Source organism: Lolium rigidum, chromosome 7, assembly GCF_022539505.1.
Source record: "Lolium rigidum isolate FL_2022 chromosome 7, APGP_CSIRO_Lrig_0.1, whole genome shotgun sequence".
NCBI lineage: Eukaryota > Viridiplantae > Streptophyta > Magnoliopsida > Poales > Poaceae > Lolium > Lolium rigidum.
In genome coordinates this window covers 340,081,275-340,102,866 of record NC_061514.1, presented here as the reverse complement: position 1 = coordinate 340,102,866, position 21,592 = coordinate 340,081,275, and the positions used below count along the sequence as shown (strand labels likewise).

The window sequence follows — 21,592 nt, the reverse complement described above, 5'->3', positions numbered from 1 at the left end:
GACCATTTTCCTGTAGTCAGATTGTGAGAAGGCGACGACAGATGCAGCTGCGTTTTCGACGAGAAGACGACGATGACTACAGTTTGGGACGGCCGCAGAGCTTGCTCGACAAGGAGACTATGGGCGACGGGCGAGCGCAATGGAACTTCAGGTGTTGGCGGGACTGCTTTGGAACACTGGGCGGGGCTCATCTGGTCCAAGAAAATCCAATGACATCTGTACCATCGAGGCAGGGGACGGTAACTACCAAATTTATTTCTGTATGGACACGGGTCTGTGTGGGACATGACACTGTTCCAAATGGCCACTAACTTGTGAAATACTGCTCAGAATACAGGGACTTGACTCAGTCTCCGTGCATGCCATTGGTCCAAACATAGAGAGCACCTACACCCGGGAGCCAAATTGGCTTTCTGGTATCTAGGCATGATTTAATATATAGATACATCTAAATTTAGATAAATATGTGGCATTCTTTCGGAACGGAGAGAGTATGTAATATTTGAATTCAATTTTTCGGAGTCTTGTTTGATCATATCCAAATATTCCTACTCGGATTGGATCTTGAAATTGACGAAGTCACCACAGACGCCTCGCTGTCGACGGGAACGTCGCCTCCCACTTAATGAATATTCCGCCTACCACCCTCCTAACCACCCAACCTCAGGTTGGTTCTCTACCATACTCATATTCTACCCATTGATATCCTTAACTGCAAGAAAAGGGGGCCGGACAAATGTTGTGCCGGGACGAAATAACCTAGATCGCCTCTTGTTTCTCCAGCACCTTCACGCACGGGTTCAAGCCAGCCCTTACCCAGGATATTCACCGTGTGAGGGGAAGTTTTAGCGAACGCCATAGGAGCAGCGACTGCTAATAGAGTCCGGCAAAACCTTTAAATACCATAACAATATAGTGCATGCAAAAGTAAAATGAAACTCAATAATGGCGCATTTCATAAGGACTAATCAATGGCATGGTTAGAGACCCTGCGGCAATCAGATGCCGGTTCTCGCTGCCCCTGATACTTTTCAAACTAGATTTGCTCACTCTTGAAAAAAGAAGAGAAGCAAATCTAGTTAAAATTTATCCAAAGGAGGGAAGAATGTCAGTTGATGTGGTGCCCGTTTGGCACTAAACTCTGCTGAGAGCATTCCCGATCAAAGGATTCTCAGTAGCTTCGCACCTCATAAATCAAAGTACACGACGTAATCTTGAACATACGGGTTCAACGTTTGCTTCCGTAAATCTCAGCCTCAAGCGGCGTGCTGGGCTCAATGCTTGCTGCGACCTACCATGGGCAGGCTCGACTGCATCAAACACATAGCTTACATACTACATCGATATATACAAGTAGTCCTGTAAGCAAGCTAATCATCTTTCTCGCAGGTAAGCTAATCAAAAGCACATAAATGCTAAATCCTAAACTAATGAAAGGTTAGGCATCTTCCTCTTCTGACAGCAGATCACTGAAAATGGGATCTGCGAGGCAATCTCTAGCAGAACCACATGAAGAAAGCCGTTTCTTGAATGACCGGAGGTCCCTCTCGTCCTTGCTGGTGCACGTCTAGCAAAGTGTTCACAAAGATTGAGAATCTCGCAATTTTCATTTTCCGGGAATGCCAAAGCACATACAAATGCTAGAATTATCAGAAAAGTGTGACACACCTCGTATTTCTTCTGTAGCACAATATCCACAAGGTAAATTAACCAGACAACGTTTGTCTGTGGGAAGCTGCAACAAGTACATGATCAGATCTTGTCGGGTCTGCAAATTTTTGAGTTCAAAAGTAATAGCTAATTCATATTTATATAATCTCCTAATTTTGTTTTCTAGGTCCATTTACTGATAGCTGATTATGCATTTATGCACAATATTTTTGCAAGCGAAGAACCCCCGGTGAAAACAAGAATTTATACATGCTACAAGCTATGGGCGTTTTTAAGCAACGATAGCAAGGTATGACTTGATTCCAAATAGCATGTATTGTGAAGAAAACTCTGCTGACACATATAAATGTACCTGCCCTCCCAGTATTCCTTTGTAATCTGTTTCATTTTGCGATAAGTTTCTGCCTGCATATACGAGAAGCATGCGTTAAAATAGCTCAAAAAGGGTTTATCATGGAAATACGAATAATGATCATCTGAAAACCTGCTTGTTTCCTTTTAGTCCTTTAAATAATTCAGGGTCCTCAGACAGATCAAGAAAAAGAATGGCATCCCCTGGAGATTAATATTACAAGGAAAAAGGTTATCAAGGTAACAGGAAGTTGGGAACACATGGGGAGCAGCAGAGGAGTGAGAAAGCACAATGTATTCCGAACAAAAAGGCAATGTAAGCACCTGTATTGATCCGAGAAAGAGTGAAATCGATTATGGAGATGCTCAAACCAAACGTTCTAGCACAAATCCTCTTCCCTTGAAGAGTAGCGGTCATTGTGCGGTTCTTGTCTGGAATTTCATCTCGAGCCAAAAGAATATTACCCCTGCCATGCAAGTCATGCCGGTAAGTAACCATTAACAGCTAAAACTGCAAAGCAACAAGAAATAAATAACATGCAACCGCAGGCTATAGACATGAATGAGAAACGGAGCTGAAAGGGCAAACCAATGCAAATCTCGGTGTTCAAATTCGCAGGCACTTTCAGCTACAGCTAAGGAGAGAGTGACCTGCATCATGGAAATTTTATGGTTACCTAACAACTTTGTAGTTAAAGTAAAATGTCAAAGCTTAGAAAATGCCAAGTGCATACTTGAAGCAGTAAACTACGAGCCTCATTGTAGTCAAGTAAAGAGAATTTTTCAAGGTCTCTCCCGCCATCGGCTTGTACGAAGATAATATAACACTGAAACAAAAGACTATCTGTGTGAGGGAGGTAATTGAGAAACATGATCCTCAGTTCTTGTTCATGCTCCACCACAGTGAGTGAATGTTGTGCTCTATTTGACCTAAGCTCTTACCTGATCTTCTGCAAAAACATTTGGATGATCATTCTCAGATACATATTTAGCATCCCAATCTTCCCAAGCTCTAACGAGTGATGGGTCATATGGTCCCTGACAGACCCAAAAGCTGCAAATAAAAAAATTGAGGACCCACAAGCTGCAAACACACAATATTGAGGACCATATAGAAATACCCATAAACTGTTATGCACGACCATGCGCAAACAAAATCAAGTATCTTGTTGTGTCGGACAAGCTTACTCATTTTTATGATTTCAACATCTTGAGGGTATAACATAAATTCTTTAGACAAAATGATATATGTGCAGTAAAATTGTATATGTGCATTTTTTTCCACAGCAAGCATGGCGGAAGAAGCATACTCTTTAGTTTCAATGAACCCATTGCAGGAATATTCTTTCCCCTTAGCCCCCCGGTCCGCTCTCAGGTTATTGAGTGTTAGACAAAGCAAAGCTTCCTCAAGTACTTCTTCTGATTTCTACAAAACAGAACAATCTAATGAGTAGCAGAACATTTCAGAGTGGACAACAATACATATGAAAGAAATAAACCTTCTGAGTCTCTCCATTGACCAATGAATCTCCATCGAAGGGAACCACTTTACAGACAGTGCTTCCAGCCCTGTAGGCTTCCCCATACGTTCCTTCGCCAAGCTTGACTATGCTGCCTAATGTGCTGTTTGCACAAACATCTTTGTTAAGTGATAAATAAAAGCAACATTGTAGGTGAATAAAAATGGGGTTTTGGTTTTTCTACTTAACTAATTTTTAACATGTTATGACAAACTGATCTTCTAACTGCACAATAAAACAGAGTTAAAGAAATTTACATGGAAGGTTGAAACACGTACCAATAAGCAGAAAAAACGTCTGCTAAAGTAGTTGGTACAGATTGCCCGCAAACCATGAGAAGTTGTGCAAAGGCAGTCAGAGCTTCACCACTTAATGATGGAATGCTGGTGCGCGTGGGTTCATCCTTAATCTTAAGTTCACTAAAGGATGTGTCAATGCTGGTTTCGGCTGAAATGTTCTTTAAACTGTTAATAGTATACCCTGAAGGGATTGTCCTTCTCGTAGGGTGCATCCCTGAGATTCTATCCTTTTCAGGGGTTTTAAAACTCTCGCCAGAATATTTATCAGTGCTGCAGTTACTGAGGACTGATGGTACGAGTGGGGTTTCCATGATATCAAACAAGGGACCGGATGTTGCACATCTTGCAATCTTGGAGATTTTCCACCTCTCCAATATTGCAGACAGATCATGCACGGTGATATTCTGCTCTATTCCTCTAGTCCAAGTGCCGAAGTTCTTGGGTGAAGGGCTCTCTTCCATCAACTCAAAAGCATCTACTTCTTCAAAATAAGTTTTTTCTTTCCTCAAGTCAGGTGGCCCCCCATGAGTATTCTTCTGTAAAAGGGAAGCAAACTTAAAAGGCAAGCAACTTCAACATTATCCGAAAATACAACAACAACATCAAACCCTTTTTCCCAAGCAACATTATCAGAAAATATGCCTGAAAAATGTGAGCAGTACCTCTCTGTTACATGGCTTTGGTGGTCGTTTGAGCGCTCTGCTGGGTTTCTGCTGAGGCTGGATATTTGTGCCCGGGGCAAAAAATATACTTTCCCGCCCTCTATCAAGTTTCAGCAAATAATGTTAGGTAAAAAAGTGTTAAGAGATCCATAGTACTAAATTGCAGTAATTAATGGGAAAATCTTCGATGAGCAAACAAAGAAGATAATGCACAGGACGTACAATTCGAGAAAACAAATTTCTCGACCCAAATTTATTTTCAGTTTACAAGAACAATAGCAGCTGCAATATTTTTATGAGCAACAATTTTCTGAAACAAAACACAAATACAAAATAATTGCACCAAATGTTTCAAATCTTGAATGAATTCCATCTAGGTCGCTATAATTGATACTTTTTCAGATAAGTGCATGAACCAGCTAGTTGTGCCAATTAAATATGTTTATCCTTCAGCTAAATAGTAGCTCTGCCATCCCAGGGACCTAAGACTTGTTACACACTTGAAAATCCTCGGAAAATCAATGTAATTTCGAAGTACAATATAGTGACATACAAAATAACATGATTCACAGACACTAGTGCCCATCCTCCCCAGGGTGCCTCACTTCTTAAAAAAGTGCGCTGGGTGCTAGTGCCCATGGGTCAGAGTTTTTTTTATAAGATACCTGATTCGCTAAACTTCCAAAAAGAAAAAACGAAAAAGGTGGTTGAAACCTCCTCTGCATCCCAATATTTCTTATTGAACACCAAATTGCTAGCTCTACAATAAAAATGAGAGGAGATAGACACATCCAGATTTGGATTCAAACACCACAGAACCACATCAACAAGTTATGATATGCTAAAGGGAAAACAAAAAACCTTAATGATATGCTAACTGACGAACAAGAATTTCAGAAAGCTTCCGTGTTAAGCTGAACCTCCTCACATAAGGTTCAGGGCTGTCTCGTTGCCCATGCTTACAAAAGGCGGCCGTACAGACAAGGTAGATTACCAACTGAACTTATTTACTTGCTTTGACCAGATTAAGAAAAACAACCAAGACGAATTAAAACGAAATTAAATAATAAGGAAAAAATAAACATTGTGCGCGACAACTGATGGACAGCGGACAGAGGTATAGCACTTGATTACAGCAGAACAACGATTTCAGCACATGCCAGCAGCCAAACACATTCGTAAAATGACAGAGATCAAAAGAAATGGAGCTCCGCGGGCGCGCACGCACCTGATGGAGAGCGCCCGGTTCCAGCTGTTCCTCCTGATCGGCACGAAGCTCGGCCGGTTCTCGTCGACAGCCGCCAAGCTGACTCTCCTGAGCGGCAGCAAAAAACATGGTGGGGATCAGCGAAACCCTAGGACCGACCAAATCCCGCAACCCCAAGGTCGGCGAACCCGGCACTTACGCGTCCGCGTTTCTCTGCCGCGACGCCTCCTGCGCCCGGCGGCGCACGTAGACCGCGCCGATGTGGGCCCCGCCGCCGCCGCCGCTGGCCAAGATCTCGGACCACGCGTCGTCGCCGCGAGCGCCTGCGGGGAGAGAGTGCGATTGGGTCAGTAAGGGGCTGGCGGAGGATGGTTTGCGCGGCTAGGGTTTGGGGTTTGTACCTTCGTGGGACGCCATGGCCATGGATGGGGCTTCGCCTTGAAGAGGGGAGAACAAGGGGACAAGTATCGGGGTGCGGAAGACGAGGGTTCAGAGCCTTGCGAGTGAGTTTGAATTTGAGTTCGGCTTCTGCGGCCGTTGCAAAAGCTGAGGCGCAGTAAAATGGTTACTGCTATTTATTTATTTTTTCGGCACACAGGCTAATGTCTGGTTACTGGGCACTTGTACGGTTGCCCCTTCTTTACTCGGGGGAAATTATGCTTTCCCATTTTTCACTATCTACAATTTCAATCAAATTTCATGGCGTCCAATTTTACGAAATCTGAATACCCTGAATTTTATTCTAACCCATCTTATTTCGTAGGGTAGCAGGGCACACAACACGCACACTATGACTCGCTATTCGAGGGCTCCTGACATGGTGCATGCCTACATCAAGATGATTGGTAGGTTGCCCGGCATCTAAATAGGCCTTGGAAAGTCGAAAACCGACTGATTGAATGCATGTGCTCCCTCCGTGTCGTGGCCCACGCGCATCAAAGGAGTCTGAGGCTAGACCTAGCGGCAATGCCCGAATGGCCATTCCCCTCGAGGTAGATCCCGTTGAGCGCAGCGGGAGCCTTTCTCCTGCACGATTGGGGAAGAAGCGCGAGATGCCGCATGCGGTTTGGGGCATCCACCATAAAATTCACCCACTGTCCACTCCTTTTGTCTCTCTCTCTCTTCTCACTAACTTCATCCCAAATCATCAACGGTTCATCTACCGAGATAGGGTTCAATGTTATCACTTTTCCGATTGTGATTCAGTTTGTGTCATGCATTGTCTTCTACATATACCTAGTGATTGATTGTGCTTATATTTGATTTGTGCAGTGGTTTCTTGGTTCACTAAGAGTAGTTTGATTATGCGTACTTTTGTGCTTTTGCCAATGATTTAGCAATGTGGAGATAGTACATCACTAGGTAATCTGCATTTAACATGTGTTTTGTTCAACCAAATTGGTTGTGCGTGGTATTTGCTAAATGTTGAATTATCCCAGTGAGTACTTGGTGTTATGTTAGTTGATTGATAGGATGCACTTATCAGGCATTTATGTTGCGTCGTTGTGATATTCTTATGTCTGTTTTATGTTTTATTAGGAAATTGTGATTAAACTCATATACAATGCATTTACCTTGATACACTGGCTCCACGCGCCTTCATACTATATGAGGCCCCAATACTGTTCTTTCTTACGCTAGTGATTAAACTGGTATTCATGGGATGGTGCAACCAAACCTAGTATTATATCTAGAGATAAATCTATGCGTTTATCTTGATTCGCTAGCTCCATCCATGAGAATGCTCTCTTAATATATGAGGCCTTATTGTGATCTGTTCTTTTTTATGTTGATTGTATGAGACCAGTGCTTAAACCACGACAACAAAACTAAGGGATGGAGTAAATGAACCATGGTGCATTGTACTAACAACAATGGTTAGTAATGTACTAGGTTTACTCACGGTAAGGGGTACATTGCCCCTATGTGTAGTTTTGGTAACTAATGATAATCTCCATGGACTAAAGTTTTTCTTGAGGTCAACAATTTATATATCTCTCTCATACTCCATTGTTGAAACTCTAAAAATTGCTTTCTCTCTCTTCCCTCATATGATTATTGCATCTTCTTGAGGGATTTGGAAGAGCAGAGATCTACATCTACATCTCCATTAAAATTAATTTCTCCTTGTTAGAATTAGAAGAGGAGAATGATTTTCCACACATTGTGGTCTTTCAGGTATCTCATATATATAGGCATTTACACAAGATATACATGGATACCAATCCTAATCATAATGGCCCAATATCAAGCACTAAATATGGCAGGGTATAAACCGAATATGCTAGGTATATGCTGGGCATATTCGGTTTGTCTAACACTCCTCTAAGAAGAATTCTTGGGATCTAGATCTTAGAGTCATTTGTTGATTTCCCTCCAGTATTCCTCCTCTCTAATTCCTCCATAGCACTTGAATGCGCAGAGAAGTACGTCAAAAGCGAAGAAGTCGAGTCCTTCGCATATGGAAGAGCCACCACCATTGGAGATAGTGTTGGTCATTCTGATCCGAAGTTCGAAATGTGCAACCCCTACCTCACGCACCAGCTGTAGAGGTATTTACAATGGTATATTTTGTTTGGATAGATCATGCACCTCGCAGGCCTAATGTGCCATGTAGGTACTCTCCTGGGCTACATCCAGATCCAATCGACATCATTGTTCCTAGGTCCAGTTGGCCCATATAAGTTGGGTGAGGCCCATGGCCTGATCGCCCAGGCAAATCCCTTTGGTGATAGGCCCGATGGGCTATATCCCCATCATGATAGTTCATGCTCAGAGATATACAAGTTCAGACCGCAGGCGTACAATGTTCGGCAATAACCTTACTTCACGTTTTATTTTTTTAAACAACATTTTGAAGTTTCCAAAATTCTGGCAAAAATCCTATATGTTGTTCATGAAGTGTTCATTGGTCCTGCAAAATACCAATGCGAAATAATTTGTATACTAGCCTACACAAACAAATCTGAAGGTTTTCAAAGTTTGCACTGTCCACTACCTCAAATCTGTAAATTTGACATTTTTGCACAACCGACGATACATTAAATTTTGAACTTTTGCACACATGTAGAAATCATCACTGCCCACATCTAAGCTTGTTTTACATAATTTTTTGAAACTTCAAAATGTCAATTTTTTAAAAAAATCCTTCAAAATGAGGTTCCCGCACCCCCCCCCCTTATACACAGTGGGAATTAAAACGTCCGAGGGAGTACTTTATTTTATTAAGTTTGGTTTCGAAGTTCTTTTAAGATTCAGAGACCAATACTCTAACTGAACATGAAATCTAGTCAAAATTTATCCAACATAGTGGGGAGAATGTCTACTAGTTCCAAGTATACAAATATGATCTTGAACATTGCTTGCTTCCACAGCTCTTTACCTCAAGCTGTGTGCTGGGCAAGGAATAACGAGTGGGAGCGTTGCATCTTGGGCGGAAGCCAAAGCTAGAATCCACCGCGTGTTTACAGAAGACAGGAGCAAAATATACAGAAGACTAGCCAGGCACCAAGAATCGCACGCTGCACGTAACACATTTACAGATGCACCAACTAGGTACACCTCAAACAAACAAAACTCCTTTGCAGCCGTCGCCATTCTGACCTACATTCAGAGAGGAGGCGCGTCCGCCTCTGTAGTACAAACACAAGCAGTGTCTGATCTGATCCGACGTTGTATGTACCGTCCGTCACTGGTGTCTGCCGTGGCGTGTCCTCGAGCTCCCTGCCGCCCCGTGGGTACGGGAGCGCTCGTGTCTCGCGTGGGAGACGAGCATGTCTGATTGAGCCAGCCTCCTGCTGAACTCGCTGCTGGCCGAGCGCTGGCTATCCCCCTGTAAAAAAAAGATCAGATTTGGGTCTCAGAAGAGGGAACTGCAATTTCTGGAGGATTTGTCAGTGTTGGAATGGGCGGCTGGGGTGTTCACCATTCTGAGAGTCGTGTCTGCTCTGACTTGATTTGAACCTTCTAGCAATTCAATGGTCTCGTCCATCTCCATGATCTTCTGCTGGAGGTTCTCTTTCTCCATCTACAAGAACAGAAAAGTTTAGTCTAGCATCACATGTGTAACCCGGTACTTTGGATACAGTAGTATACTTAGGAAGTTCAAAACAGGCAGGGTTCAGTAAAGACATTATATTTTGGAAGTTTAAAATAATTATCTGAACCTGTAGCATTTCGTTCTGGGCTTCGAGCATTTGCTCCCTCTGCTCAAGTTGTTCGACGAGCAGTTGGGTCTCCAACAGGTCAGCCTTTCTTTGGTCCATGTCATCAAGCAAGCTTAAACAGAGAAAGTGTTCCATATTAGGTAATTTGCGGTGCAGTTTCAGTGTGCTTCCTTGATTGAACAGTCGCAACTGGAAATAAAAGCAGAGACGGTTCAGGGTGTTAAGACTCACCTGTCCCTGTTTTGAATGAGTTGACCAAATTGTTCCTTCAGAACGTCAAGTTCTGCATCCTAGATTTATAATACAGATGAAAATTGCAAATGTCATCGTGCTATATGATGGAAGATAGTAAACAGAAATTTGATTTGTTGTTTTGACCTACCTTCGCTTTTGACTGTTCAATCTCTTGCTGGGATGCTAGTAACAACTTGTGCACTTCTTCTTGGTCAAGCAAATTCTAGATGTGTGAAGAATCAAATCTCATATAAGTCAACTAGTACGTGATGAGCCATGATGCGCTCCAAGAGGTACTGCTGCAACTTACAGCATAGTTTGTCATGTCTAATTTGACGGTGAGTAGTTCCCTTATAACGTCATGTGTCATGCTATCCACAGCTGCCAGTCTTGATGTTAGCAAGCATATCTACAAACAGAGGAGAAAATATGAGTGCACCTTTGAGGTGCTTCATTACACACTGGGTATTGAATTCATATGCTTTTTAAATTAGAAGTGAACACACAGAACGCAGCTACTCTTTTAGTGTTTCCTAGGGAATATGGGAAATACCACGTTCTTAGAATTGATATAAAAATGCTCTTTACATATTGCATCCAGTTACATGCTTGTTTTCATGACATTTACCATGGTCTCAAGCAACTAACCAGGACATGTCTTAACCGACCACATTGTAATCTAACTATCTAACGACATATATAGCACTGTGCATACATATTGCATCCAGTTACATGCTTGTGTTCATGACATTTACCATGGTCTTAATCAACTAACCAGGACATGTCTTAACCAGTAACTGTAGTGGACCATATTGTAATCTAACTATCTAACGACGTATATATCACTGCGTGGATATTCTGTAATTGACAGAAGCAGTTAAGTCCAACAACCTCAGTAACCATATTAGAAATATATGATTACGAAGGACCATTGCCAATTAATTTTCCTAAACTATGATGAAAAGGCAAAGCCAAAAGTATTACCTCTTTCTGTTTGTTACTAAGCAAAGCTTCAAGTTCTTCAATTCGCTGGCGTGCCAAAGAGATTTCTTGATCTTTCTCAGAGTTCATTTGTTGAACAAGGCTAGATATGCACCGAAAAGGTGAACCAGATCCTCTTATTCGCCCTGAAGGCTTTTCAGCTTTTGTATGGATAGTCTCAGAGCTAGATTCATGTGGAACAAACTTCTGTTCAGAAAACATGTGCTCCATTTCCCGATACTGTACAGGAAAAAAATGTTAGCATTTGTGTAGTATTGAGTAGTTGTATAACTATATTGGGTAGTTGTATAACTATATTGGCAATATATAGCTGAAGGTCTTGTACCTTCTCCTGAAACAGCAATGATTGTGCTTCTGAATGTAGGACCAGCTCTGCTATATGCTCTTTGTATTGCCTTATCTATGTACATCAAAATGATATAAAGAAGATTAATTCCATACACGAAACTAACTTATGAGAAGATTATTTGAAAACACAGATTATGTATGATTACTCCTCTATATACCTCCTCATCTTTACGTTTTGCCTCAATTTTGAGTCCTTCAATCTTTTTTCTAGCATCTTGATGTGCCATGATCTCAGCTCGCAGTATCCTACCATTGAATGCAATCGATTGAATGAGTACACAATTACATCTGGCAGGGCCCTTTAAGAAAAACAGAGGGAGAAAATTCTCACTTTTTTAGTTGGCATTTCCTTGGACACAATCCTTCATTGCCATCACATCTTGAGGCAGTATCTAGCGTAAGCATCTCTTCAACTGCTTGAAATTCAGCTTCGGACTGTTTGTGTGCTTGATAGCTCCTTACTTCCTCTTTAAGGTTGCGTACCTTCAGTAAAAACATATACATGATGAAACTCATAATTTGCATCAAAACTTAAGTATTCAGCATCACTTGATTTTTGCACCAATCCCTAGATCTACACACTAAAAGCTCTAGCTCTAGATTGTTGTAAATTTTTTTAGCCATCTCGTATTACTCAATCCTGCTATATTGGGGACATTGAGGTCATTCCATAACCGTTCTAGCACCATTACAGTTGATTATGCAACATCTCGAAGAGCCAATTATCGAAACGGCGAATACAATAGATTAGAGAAATGAACAGCTTACCTCTTCCTCGAGAACAGTAATTGTAGATTCAAGTTCCTCAACAGAATGTTCAAGAATCGTAACCTCCTCTTCTTTCTCTTCTGCGTGGATTTTACTTATCTCTGCAGTCTGCAAAAGCAGGACAAGTGAATATTTGTATAAATTGTACAGAAAGCAAAGGGCACTAGTAATATACTCTCCCCCATTCCATATTTCTTGTCGTGGTTTTAGTTCAAATTTGAACTAAAACTATGACAAGAATTATCGAACTGAGGGATTAACACTTACTTGCCGAGCTTCAACAGTAGCAGCTTCATTCTCCTCAGCTAAAGCCATTGCCATCTCAAGCTGGTCATTTAACTTAAGTATCTCTGCTTTCAAGTTTCTATTTTGGTTACATAAAATTTCGATGTTGTTATTTAGTTTTTCAACATCTGACCTTAGTTTTCCTTCTTCAGAAGAATTAAGCAATAGGATTTCGCTCTCCAATCCCTCTATGACCTTAGCTTTGTCTTCCAATAGCGCTTTGATTTCACTGGTCTTCCCAGTTTCCTCCTCCAACATCACTCTCAGATCACCATTCTCCTTCAACAGGACAGATGATGAGTCTTGAGACAGCTCTAACTCTGATCTTAAAATAATGAGCACAGCTCCATTTTCAGCTAGTTCTTCCACTAGTGCCTTTTGTTTTACTAACATTTCTTCTGTCTCAGAAGTTTTTATTTCGAGTTCTCTTTGAACGTTTCTAAGGGCACTTGATACATCATCAGCTTTATCTTTCATGTCCTTCGCATATGAGGTAGACTCTTGCAGTAATTTAAGGTCAAAAGACAATCCTTCTGCAATATCGCTTTTCCTGTCAAAGTCTCTTCTTAATGATGCGTAGTCTGCAGTGTAACCAGCCTGAGTATTACCATTCTGTAAGCATATTTGCTGATGCTTCAAGGCTTTCTTGTGAACATTACCAATTCCATGAAATCCTTCCCAAGTCATATCAGTTAAAGATATAATATGCTCCCTGGAATTCTCCGGAATTGCTTGAGTTTCATGAAGGAAAGCAGGATTGCTGTCATCCACCTCACATGAACGTGAGCCAACTTGTTGACACACACATGTACACGCATTTGCATTAAGAAGATGAACCTTCTGAGCTGCAGAAGTGGCCTTTTCTTCTAGAACTGACACAACGCTTACCAGATAAGACTTTGAATCACGTATCCATCTCTTTAATTCCTGCCCAAAATTAATAATTTCCGAGCAAAGCCCAAAGAGTTCCACTGTAGTAACCCGTTGTATTTGGTGAAAAGAACCCTTCATTAGAGTAGCAATGTTTGTCATTTCCTTGATACATTCATTCATCTGTTGATTTAATTTGTTGTTCCTCTGTGCTGTACAAGAACTTGACGCTTCAAGCTGCTGCAACTCCTCGATTAGAGAAGTTTTCTCGGCCAATAAAAGTTCCACTGCTTCACTGCAACTATCTTTTTCAAGCTTTAACTCCTCATTGGCCTTCAACAAAGCCGAGAGCATAAGGTCAGCCTCTTTCATGGTTTCTTGAGCCTCCTCAAAATTTGAAAATAAGGCCAAGACCTTATTTGACTTGTCTTCAACAAGATGTAACACATCATCGAGCTTTGACTACAAGGTATTAGAAAATGAAGTGCATATTAGTGACCTTGTTAAGTCTATGATTAGAAAATAATGGAGAACCCATACAATATCTATACAGAAAGAATTTCTGGTATCTAAACCTGATGCAATATTCTGTTTATGTCTTGATAGATGATACGTAACATAAAACAGCTTCTACTGATTTAGAAATATATGAGCAAATTGTAGCAAACTCTGTGTGAGGCATTTGATCTGATGGTATGATCGCAAAAGCAAACGTGAAATATGAGCAATGCATCTGGTCTGGTTAGAATGATCAAATCTTGACATGGCACATGCACATGCAGCACAAATATAGTTTTCTGAAAACCTTTGTTCAAATATAACTTCTCTGTAGATCTAGAATTTGTGCATTTAAGAAACACAAATTATGATTAGTAGCATAAATAAAGAGAAACATCATTCGCAGTACAGAAGCTCCTTCCGGAACATAATTTTTTTTTCTATTTTTGCTAGCCAATATGTGTGAAATAGAGTAATGGACTGCCCAGTATGCAAAAAAAAAGTAACTGTCCAGTAATTCGATAAAATGGACTGTCCACGTAATGTCTACTTCACAAGTAGTCACAGTAAAGGCGCTCCACCTATTATCCTTCAAAGCTAAGCCATGTGAACATGTAGAAGTTGGGCAATGGACTCGGTATGTTTTATATTGAATACTTCACTTTAAATTTCAAAGAATTGTCCTACTTTAGAATCAAATGATATGCTGATCCTGTATATTCTCGAAGATACAGTCTTGCTTGTTTTAATAATGAGGAAAATCCTAGCGAGTTATCTCCTGTTACAACTGCAATTCGAAACTCTCTACACAAACATTATCACCGGCTTCGCATCAGGTCAACCATACAATTTATGTAACTACGGTAAAGAATGCATACCTGGTAGTCCGGAATAGCTTCACTGACTGCTGATCCATCTTTATTATGAATCTTCTGTGCACTCATGTCATTCTTCCTTTCTACTGCTTGTGCAAAGAGGCAATTTTGCTCTTCCACATTGCAATCCTGTTGGCACTTATTTTCTCGTGTTTCCTGAGAACTTTCATCATTATATAACTGCTGAGCTTCACTGATAGCAAGTGTTGCACCTCTTAAGATGTGCAACTTTTCTTTCACTTCCCTGCCCATACGGTGTGCAGCTTGTAGCTCGATCTGAAGCCTGAAGATTATTTTTTCCTTTTCAATGCTAACTTTCATCGCCTTCTCCACATGTTCACTGACAGTATTATTGCTGTAAGGAAATGAACTAATCATATTATCAATATTCTGATATGCATCATCTAGTGATCTGCAGCCATCTGTCAAGAAGCTTGTTAGATCAACTATTGCCATCTCCCATTCTTCAGACAAAGAGGCAATTTCTACATCTTTGGCAACAATGATCTCTGCAAGCCTGGCACTTTCTTCAGCCATAGTAACTAACTTCTTTCTGAGTTCTTGATTTGTACTTTTAATGTGCACCAATTCAGCCTGTAATACATGTTTACTTGAGCTCGGTATTTCTGTCTCTTGATGGCACAGTGAAGTCTCTCTATGCAAACATGTATCCATATTTGGTACATTTCCATTTATTTGATCTATTTCATCATGCTGTAAATTCAATATTTGTTCATCTTCTTTGTGCCCACTAATGCCTTTGTCAAATATATTATGTGAAGATCCAACAGCCAAGCTGTAGCATTGAGACAATTCATCACCACACTCTGGCACTTGCGTACAATCATTCACACCGCATCTTTCTGAATCAAAGGGATGCAGATGAGAATGGGACTCCTGGTCTTCACTAGTAATTTCAAAAGGTATCTTGAGTTCAACTGATTCTGTACTATTTGTTGTTATCTCAGCATCATTGTATGCTAAAGATGAGAAGTTCCATCCCACTGGATCCTGATATAAAGTTCAAACATAAGAGCTACAGAAAAAGGTAAAGCAAGTAAAATATTTGGTTATCGAACACAAAATAAAAAATGTGTAATCATCTCACATGTTGCATCTGACTGATTTCTGGGATCCCATGGTTCCTCTCTGTCTCTGGAGCAACCTGAATAGTGATGAACATCAAAGCACCATACATAATTTGATCAAAACAAATAGCACAAAGAATTGCTAGTGGCTGCAAAATTGTCATACATACTTGGTGTGCACTAGACTCCTGGTGTTGTTTCAGTTCACACCGCAGCTTATTTACTTCACTGCAAACAATATGAATAATCATAACCGTCAATTAGCAATGTACTCAAAACAAGCAGACATAAGGTGTGTGACTGTAATTATCAGAGTGAAATTCCTGATTCGCAAGACGTAAGATAGATGAAGAATAAATAATCAGACATACTGACACTTCCGATTGAGAACATCGGAATTTCATTGCTCAGGGAGGTGAAGCTAACTTTGATTACAGTCTATTACTGCGCAATTTCCAGATTTAACAAAAAGGTGAGAATGAGGACATATGCTGCTCTATTTGCTTTCTCACCACGGGGGTGTTCACTGTTCAGTCATTCTCATTTTCTGGAACTCAAATGTCTTTAGTTTTTTTTGAACAAGTCTTTAGTTAATCAAGAGCATCACATAATGCAGGATTTGCACAGGGAGGTGAAGCTAACTTTGATTACATTTTATTACTATGCAATTTCCAGATTTAACAGAAATGTGAGAATGCGGACATATGCTGCTCCACTTGCTTTCTCACCACAGGGGTGTTCACTCATTCTCATTTTCTGGAACTCAAATGCAAACATACATCGCGGCGATAGGATTGATATGGCCAAGAACTTACCGTGCTAGCAGAACATTATTTTCTAAGCACGCATCCAGCTCATTCCTGCAATCGTTTAGTTCCTTGATGATCTCGTCACCCTAAATGCATTGCAGACCACATCAACAACTTACAAAGATTCAGGTTATTCTACAGTATACATTTGGGACATGTGGTTAATACAAAGTTTCCCCTATATATGTTAAGACATGAGAATATTGCTTGTTCTTAATTTCAGTACTAAGGTTGTGGTCATCTTTGGAACAGAAAAAGGAAAAATGCATGTGGATAAGTGCTTTCGGAAGTAACATTATATCCAAATGAGAACACACCTGAGCTTCTATATTCCTAGGAGGTGTTGCATACTTCTGCTCCAGAATATGAAGGAACTACACATATATAATAAAAAGATAAGAGTACATGCGACAACAAAGAAAATGAGATCAGCAAAAAAGTTCAGGGAGAATGAACATACATGATCACGCAAAAGAGATATCTCTGTTAACAGCATCTCTCGCTCCCCTTGCTTGTGGAAGTTCTGAAGACTGTACAGTACAGTAGATTAAGTTATCGCCAGTTTATTCAAGTAAATAAAATTATACCAACTTGCTGTGCAAAGTGTGTTGTCCACAAACTCATAGTGCAAGTAAGGACTCAAAACTGCAGTACTGGGACATTACGTTCTAACTTGCTCGATTAATCTCTTGTTTTCAAAAGCAAACTGAGTCAGCTGAGGATTTTCATTGATTTGTTTTTGCAGTAGCTGAATCTCTTGGAACATTGCAGCATTTTCATCAACCAAATAGCCATCAGATGGCACTAGATCATCTGCTAACAAATGCAATCTTGTTAGTTTTTCGTCACGAAGTTTCAGCATCGCTCTCAAGCGTTGGGAATCAAATTCCTTCAGGTCGACCTGCCAAAACATATAACAAGTGTCATTTTAATATCTAAGAGGCATGCACTGCTAAGGCAGCAATAGCTGTTCATGTGGAAGATGATTAAGCTCTGTGGCTTTGAAGAATATAATGTATCCTTGAGCTTTGCCATATAGAAGAATATAGTATTACCAAACGACTCAGATGCTTTATTTCAGCCTCCAGCTTCCTGATATCCACCTCAGCCAGTTTTTCTCTCCTAAGGCTCCCAACCAAAACAGCTTCCAGATGGCTAACCTGCATTAGATATATAAGTAATTGTTGCAAGTAAACTGTAGCACTTCATTATTCATTTTCCAATCAAATAAATCATGGTATGTGACCTTTTGCTTTAGAAGATTCAGGTCACAGCTTGATTGATGATCTTCAGCCGAAGTATTATACTCATTATCAGAGCCTGAATTTAGCAGGTGAAAGCTAGGGGATCCAGGGACATTTTGTTGCTTCCTCAAGCATGTTAATTGAACCTGGTAAAGATAATTAAATATTTTAACTAAAAAACAATTCTAAATCCAGAAAAGAGTTTTCAGCATGAAGCTTACCTTTAGTTCTTCTATCTGCCTTTGTAAAGCCATAACATCTCCTGAAGCATCTTCATTTACTTTTGCCTAGAACAAGTAGAAGAATCCCCAAATGAGTCAACAAGATAAACTTTCTGTACAAAACTTCAACATGCTTAGAACACAAGTACATTGTTTTGAATCAACTTCGCCCGCTGAGCAAACTTTAAGGTACTCAATGTCTCATTGGAGGAACTGCAATAGTGCAATCCAAATACCGGTTAAGGATACTATTCAGATCTAGCAAAATAAACTGAATACTAGAAATGAAGGTACACAATATGGATACCAAATAGATGGGCTGATGTTGGCAACAATTGTTGTTTTCGAGTTTCCTCCGAGAGAATCCTAGGGAAGAAGGTATAATGAGCCAAAGAAAACAAATACAACAGAGAGAAGTCTCAGGAGCATGTTTTCATTGTGAATTTACCTGGAGGAGAAATGTAAGCCTCGAGTCTCTATAGGGAACATGGCGGCTTTTCCCATTAGCGACTTCCCCTAGAGTCATGATAACAAGCCTGAAACGGATAGCTGGATTATCACCATAAATAGTGCTTCTTGAAATAAATTATTGATTTGGTAACCCAACACATGTACTCCCTCCTTGCCACAATGTAGTACATATTAGATTTTAAAAAAGTCAAACTATGTTAACTTTGACCAAGTTTTTTGATAAAAATACCATATTAAAATATACATCTTGAGGAATCTAATGCTGTTAATTTGGTATTCTAGATATTCATCTTTTTTCCTACATAGTTGGTCAAACTTTACATCGTTTGACTTTTAAAATTTCTAATATGCACTACATTTTGGCAAGGAGGGAGTATATGCTAATATAAGAAAGAACTTTGTAATGAATACTAGAAAAATTTACAAACTTCTACAAATGCTTCATTTGAAAAAACAGGTACCAATACCGAACTACAACATTTTGATGCACAATGCACACGTGGTTATTTTCATTCAATGCAAGACAAACAAAAATGTATATGGACTGCATCAAAATTTATGAATGTTGTCTGGGAGGAAAAGGTACCCAAGAGTTGATAAGGATCTATTAATGTTTGCAGCTTCTTTCAAGCGTTCTCCTTCAGCACCCGAGCTTTTCTGCCTAGTTGGAATTCAGTCAGTATTTGTCAAGAGAAGAAAATGCGGTCACCTTTATTCTGTAACTCACCTTTCAGAACCAGCAAGATCAACCAAATTCAGCCGCCCAAAGCGGAGATGTGCCATTGAATCCCTTTCCCAACGGCTCTCAATGACGCAAGTGAAAACACTATGTGAACGGCTGCTCTCACTGTTCATATTTGTGGCTGCCATTTTCCTATTAGCAACCCCCTAAAATCACATTTTAATAAATGCATTAGTGTAAATTAGCACATGCCCGCTATAGTTCCTCTGATTCAATTAAGCATACAATGAAGAGAAGATATTCCGTCACCTGTAACAGTAACAGCATAACGTCTTTAACAGATGACACATAACACTCAGTTAGGTTGTCAACATATACACCCTTCTTTATATCTTCACGGATCTACAAAGGGAAAATAAGTGTGGGTCTGTTAGATTTCATATTCAATACATGCATTACAAATTTTCAAGTACTAAGTAGGATACCTGAAGATTGGTTGATGATGGTTCAAGTAGATCAGTTATCTGTTCATTGTATATCTCCAGAAAAGAGCATTTACAGATATATTTCAGTCTGTCATCTCTCCGTGTCTCCTCTTCCTTCAAATAATATATAATTAGGTCCATCTTTTAGAGAAAAAAATCATCAAAGTATTTGCCTGGCATACAAACACCTCACCTCCTTTATCCGAGCAAATAAATACTCGAAAATGCGAGGCGTCAAGCCAGAGTCATTGTTAAGTTCATCGCCCTCCTTACTAAGCTCTCCCATCATTGTGTAAGTTTTGCCGCTCCCTGTCTGTAAAGGCGATTGTATGTAACTACATACAAGCCGACGAATTCTTGAATGCGCATAAACGTGTTGCATATTAGTCTTACCTGGCCATAGGCAAACAAACATCCATTGTATCCAGACATGCAGTTCTCCACCATTGGTAGACCAACTACCCTGAACAGCTTTCCCTGAAATCGTTGCAGAGAATATTTCTTAAGCTGAAGGTTGACTGTTTTGGAAAGAATTAAGTTAGTTGAAGACTTGCAGTACAAACTACATACCTGGGATATTGTTTCACAAGCGACATGATCAAACGTGAACATTGTTTCAGGGTGTCCTATCCAGCTCAATGCCTTTGAGCTATCCTGTACCAAACATCTTTTTTGACCATGGGCAGTGCTCTCGGTGGCACTAATCGGCCTTATTCTTACCAAAACCTGTAAATCACACCAACATTTAGATTTTTCAAAAAAAAAAACGAGTAACATTCAACCATATTAGCTTCGAAACCATATTAGTTTTAAAAAACCATATTAGCCTCGAAACCACCGGACCATACACATACAAAATGAAAGTAGTCATTATATTAACTGCAGTAGTGTGTTAACTCACACTTGTGATACACACCATAGTGGATTTGGCCGTTTGGGAAATGTGTGATATTCAACAAAATCGTATAGGCCACTTTGTTGTGATATTTGCTACTCCCACCCATCCAAATTAATCGACTCCACTTTGCCTAAATACAGATGTACCTACATGCGTTTATTGACTAGACACATCCGTATCTAAACAAAGTGGCGTCAATTAATTTGGATCAGAGGGAGTAATTTAATTGGACACATATTGGCTACTTATGTATCATTGGCTCACTCCAACACTTTGTGTAACCATCTAGTCCACAGGCATACGAACCTGCACATTGCGATCCATCCAGAAGGCGGGGTCCTCGTCGAGCTCGAAATGCGGCACCTCCACGGGCACCTCCGTGGCCGCCAGATCCCTGGGATCGAACACGCGCTTCGCCGCCCCGCCAATCGAGGTGCTCCGATCCCTGGCCCCAGACGCCGCCGCGCAGGCCCGGGGCGTGCCAGCCAGCGACTTGGGCGTCCCCGGCGCGGACCGGGGGTTCCTGCCCGGGTCAGCGATGGCCGCGAGCGGCGACCTCGGGGGCAGCGCGAACGGCGTGGCGGCGGCGGAGGGGGAGGAGGAGGAGGGCGCGGCGGCGAGGTCGTCGTTCTCGTTGGGCTCTGGCGCGGCGCGGCGGGAGGCGCGGGACGTAGAGGCGCGCCGGCCGCCGCCGCCGCCGCCGGGGGCGGCCATGGCGGAGGTGGGGGTGGAGCGGATGGCGCGGCGGTGGCGGAGTGAGGTGGCGTGGCGTGGAGCTCAGCTCGAGCGGAGGAGGGGAGTGAGGGGGGAGCGGGTGGTAGTGGAGACTAGTAGTAATGGCCAATGGGGTCTTCCTCTTCCAGTTCCAGCTGTTGGGACTCTCCGCTCGATTTCGAATTTGAACTGCGCATGCGTTGCGTGTGAGGAGGAGGTCGGAG

General features: G+C 41.1%; 2 protein-coding genes across 2 annotated transcripts; both read right to left on the bottom strand.

The window, feature by feature from the left end:
* Window positions 1-1,013: 1,013 nt before the first annotated feature.
* LOC124673532 (serine/threonine-protein kinase haspin homolog) lies at window positions 1,014-6,133 on the bottom strand. The gene is made up of 15 exons (XM_047209594.1): window positions 6,112-6,133; window positions 5,910-6,033; window positions 5,732-5,818; window positions 4,504-4,603; window positions 3,821-4,377; window positions 3,522-3,645; window positions 3,333-3,448; window positions 2,965-3,076; window positions 2,757-2,849; window positions 2,612-2,673; window positions 2,347-2,489; window positions 2,156-2,226; window positions 2,024-2,076; window positions 1,669-1,735; window positions 1,014-1,567 (listed from the first exon to the last, which is right to left on the bottom strand). Exons 1-15 carry the CDS (start codon window positions 6,131-6,133, stop codon window positions 1,439-1,441), a joined length of 1,860 nt encoding a protein of 619 aa, XP_047065550.1. The 3' UTR covers window positions 1,014-1,438.
* Window positions 6,134-9,039: 2,906 nt separating this feature from the next.
* Window positions 9,040-21,368, bottom strand: LOC124674129 (kinesin-like protein KIN-12E). The gene is made up of 33 exons (XM_047210168.1): window positions 20,961-21,368; window positions 20,327-20,482; window positions 20,150-20,233; window positions 19,950-20,069; window positions 19,757-19,870; window positions 19,581-19,673; window positions 19,317-19,477; window positions 19,176-19,250; window positions 18,567-18,654; window positions 18,426-18,484; window positions 18,268-18,331; window positions 18,119-18,184; window positions 17,900-18,043; window positions 17,709-17,813; window positions 17,319-17,554; window positions 17,114-17,183; window positions 16,971-17,027; window positions 16,660-16,739; window positions 16,015-16,072; window positions 15,865-15,921; window positions 14,760-15,767; window positions 12,496-13,845; window positions 12,229-12,336; window positions 11,792-11,943; window positions 11,619-11,706; window positions 11,438-11,512; window positions 11,095-11,331; window positions 10,421-10,519; window positions 10,259-10,333; window positions 10,108-10,166; window positions 9,877-9,988; window positions 9,636-9,737; window positions 9,040-9,542 (listed from the first exon to the last, which is right to left on the bottom strand). Exons 1-33 carry the CDS (start codon window positions 21,366-21,368, stop codon window positions 9,399-9,401), a joined length of 5,904 nt encoding a protein of 1,967 aa, XP_047066124.1. The 3' UTR covers window positions 9,040-9,398.
* Window positions 21,369-21,592: the final 224 nt, after the last annotated feature.

Bases quoted from the DNA above. Each gene is read 5' to 3' on its own strand.
- LOC124674129 (XM_047210168.1), bottom strand. From the start codon at position 21,368: ATGGCCGCCCCCGGCGGCGGCGGCGGCGGCCGGCGCGCCTCTACGTCC. The intron at 19,871-19,949 runs GTGAGGTGTTTG...TATTATTTGAAG, and splicing joins TATTTGCTCGGATAAAGGAG to GAAGAGGAGACACGGAGAGA. The intron at 17,184-17,318 runs GTAATGTCCCAG...TGTACTGTACAG, and splicing joins TTAATCGAGCAAGTTAGAAC to TCTTCAGAACTTCCACAAGC.
- LOC124673532 (XM_047209594.1), bottom strand. From the start codon at position 6,133: ATGGCCATGGCGTCCCACGAAG. The intron at 3,646-3,820 runs GTACGTGTTTCA...TTGTGCAAACAG, and splicing joins GACGTTTTTTCTGCTTATTG to CACATTAGGCAGCATAGTCA. The intron at 2,674-2,756 runs GTATGCACTTGG...TCCATGATGCAG, and splicing joins CTCGTAGTTTACTGCTTCAA to GTCACTCTCTCCTTAGCTGT.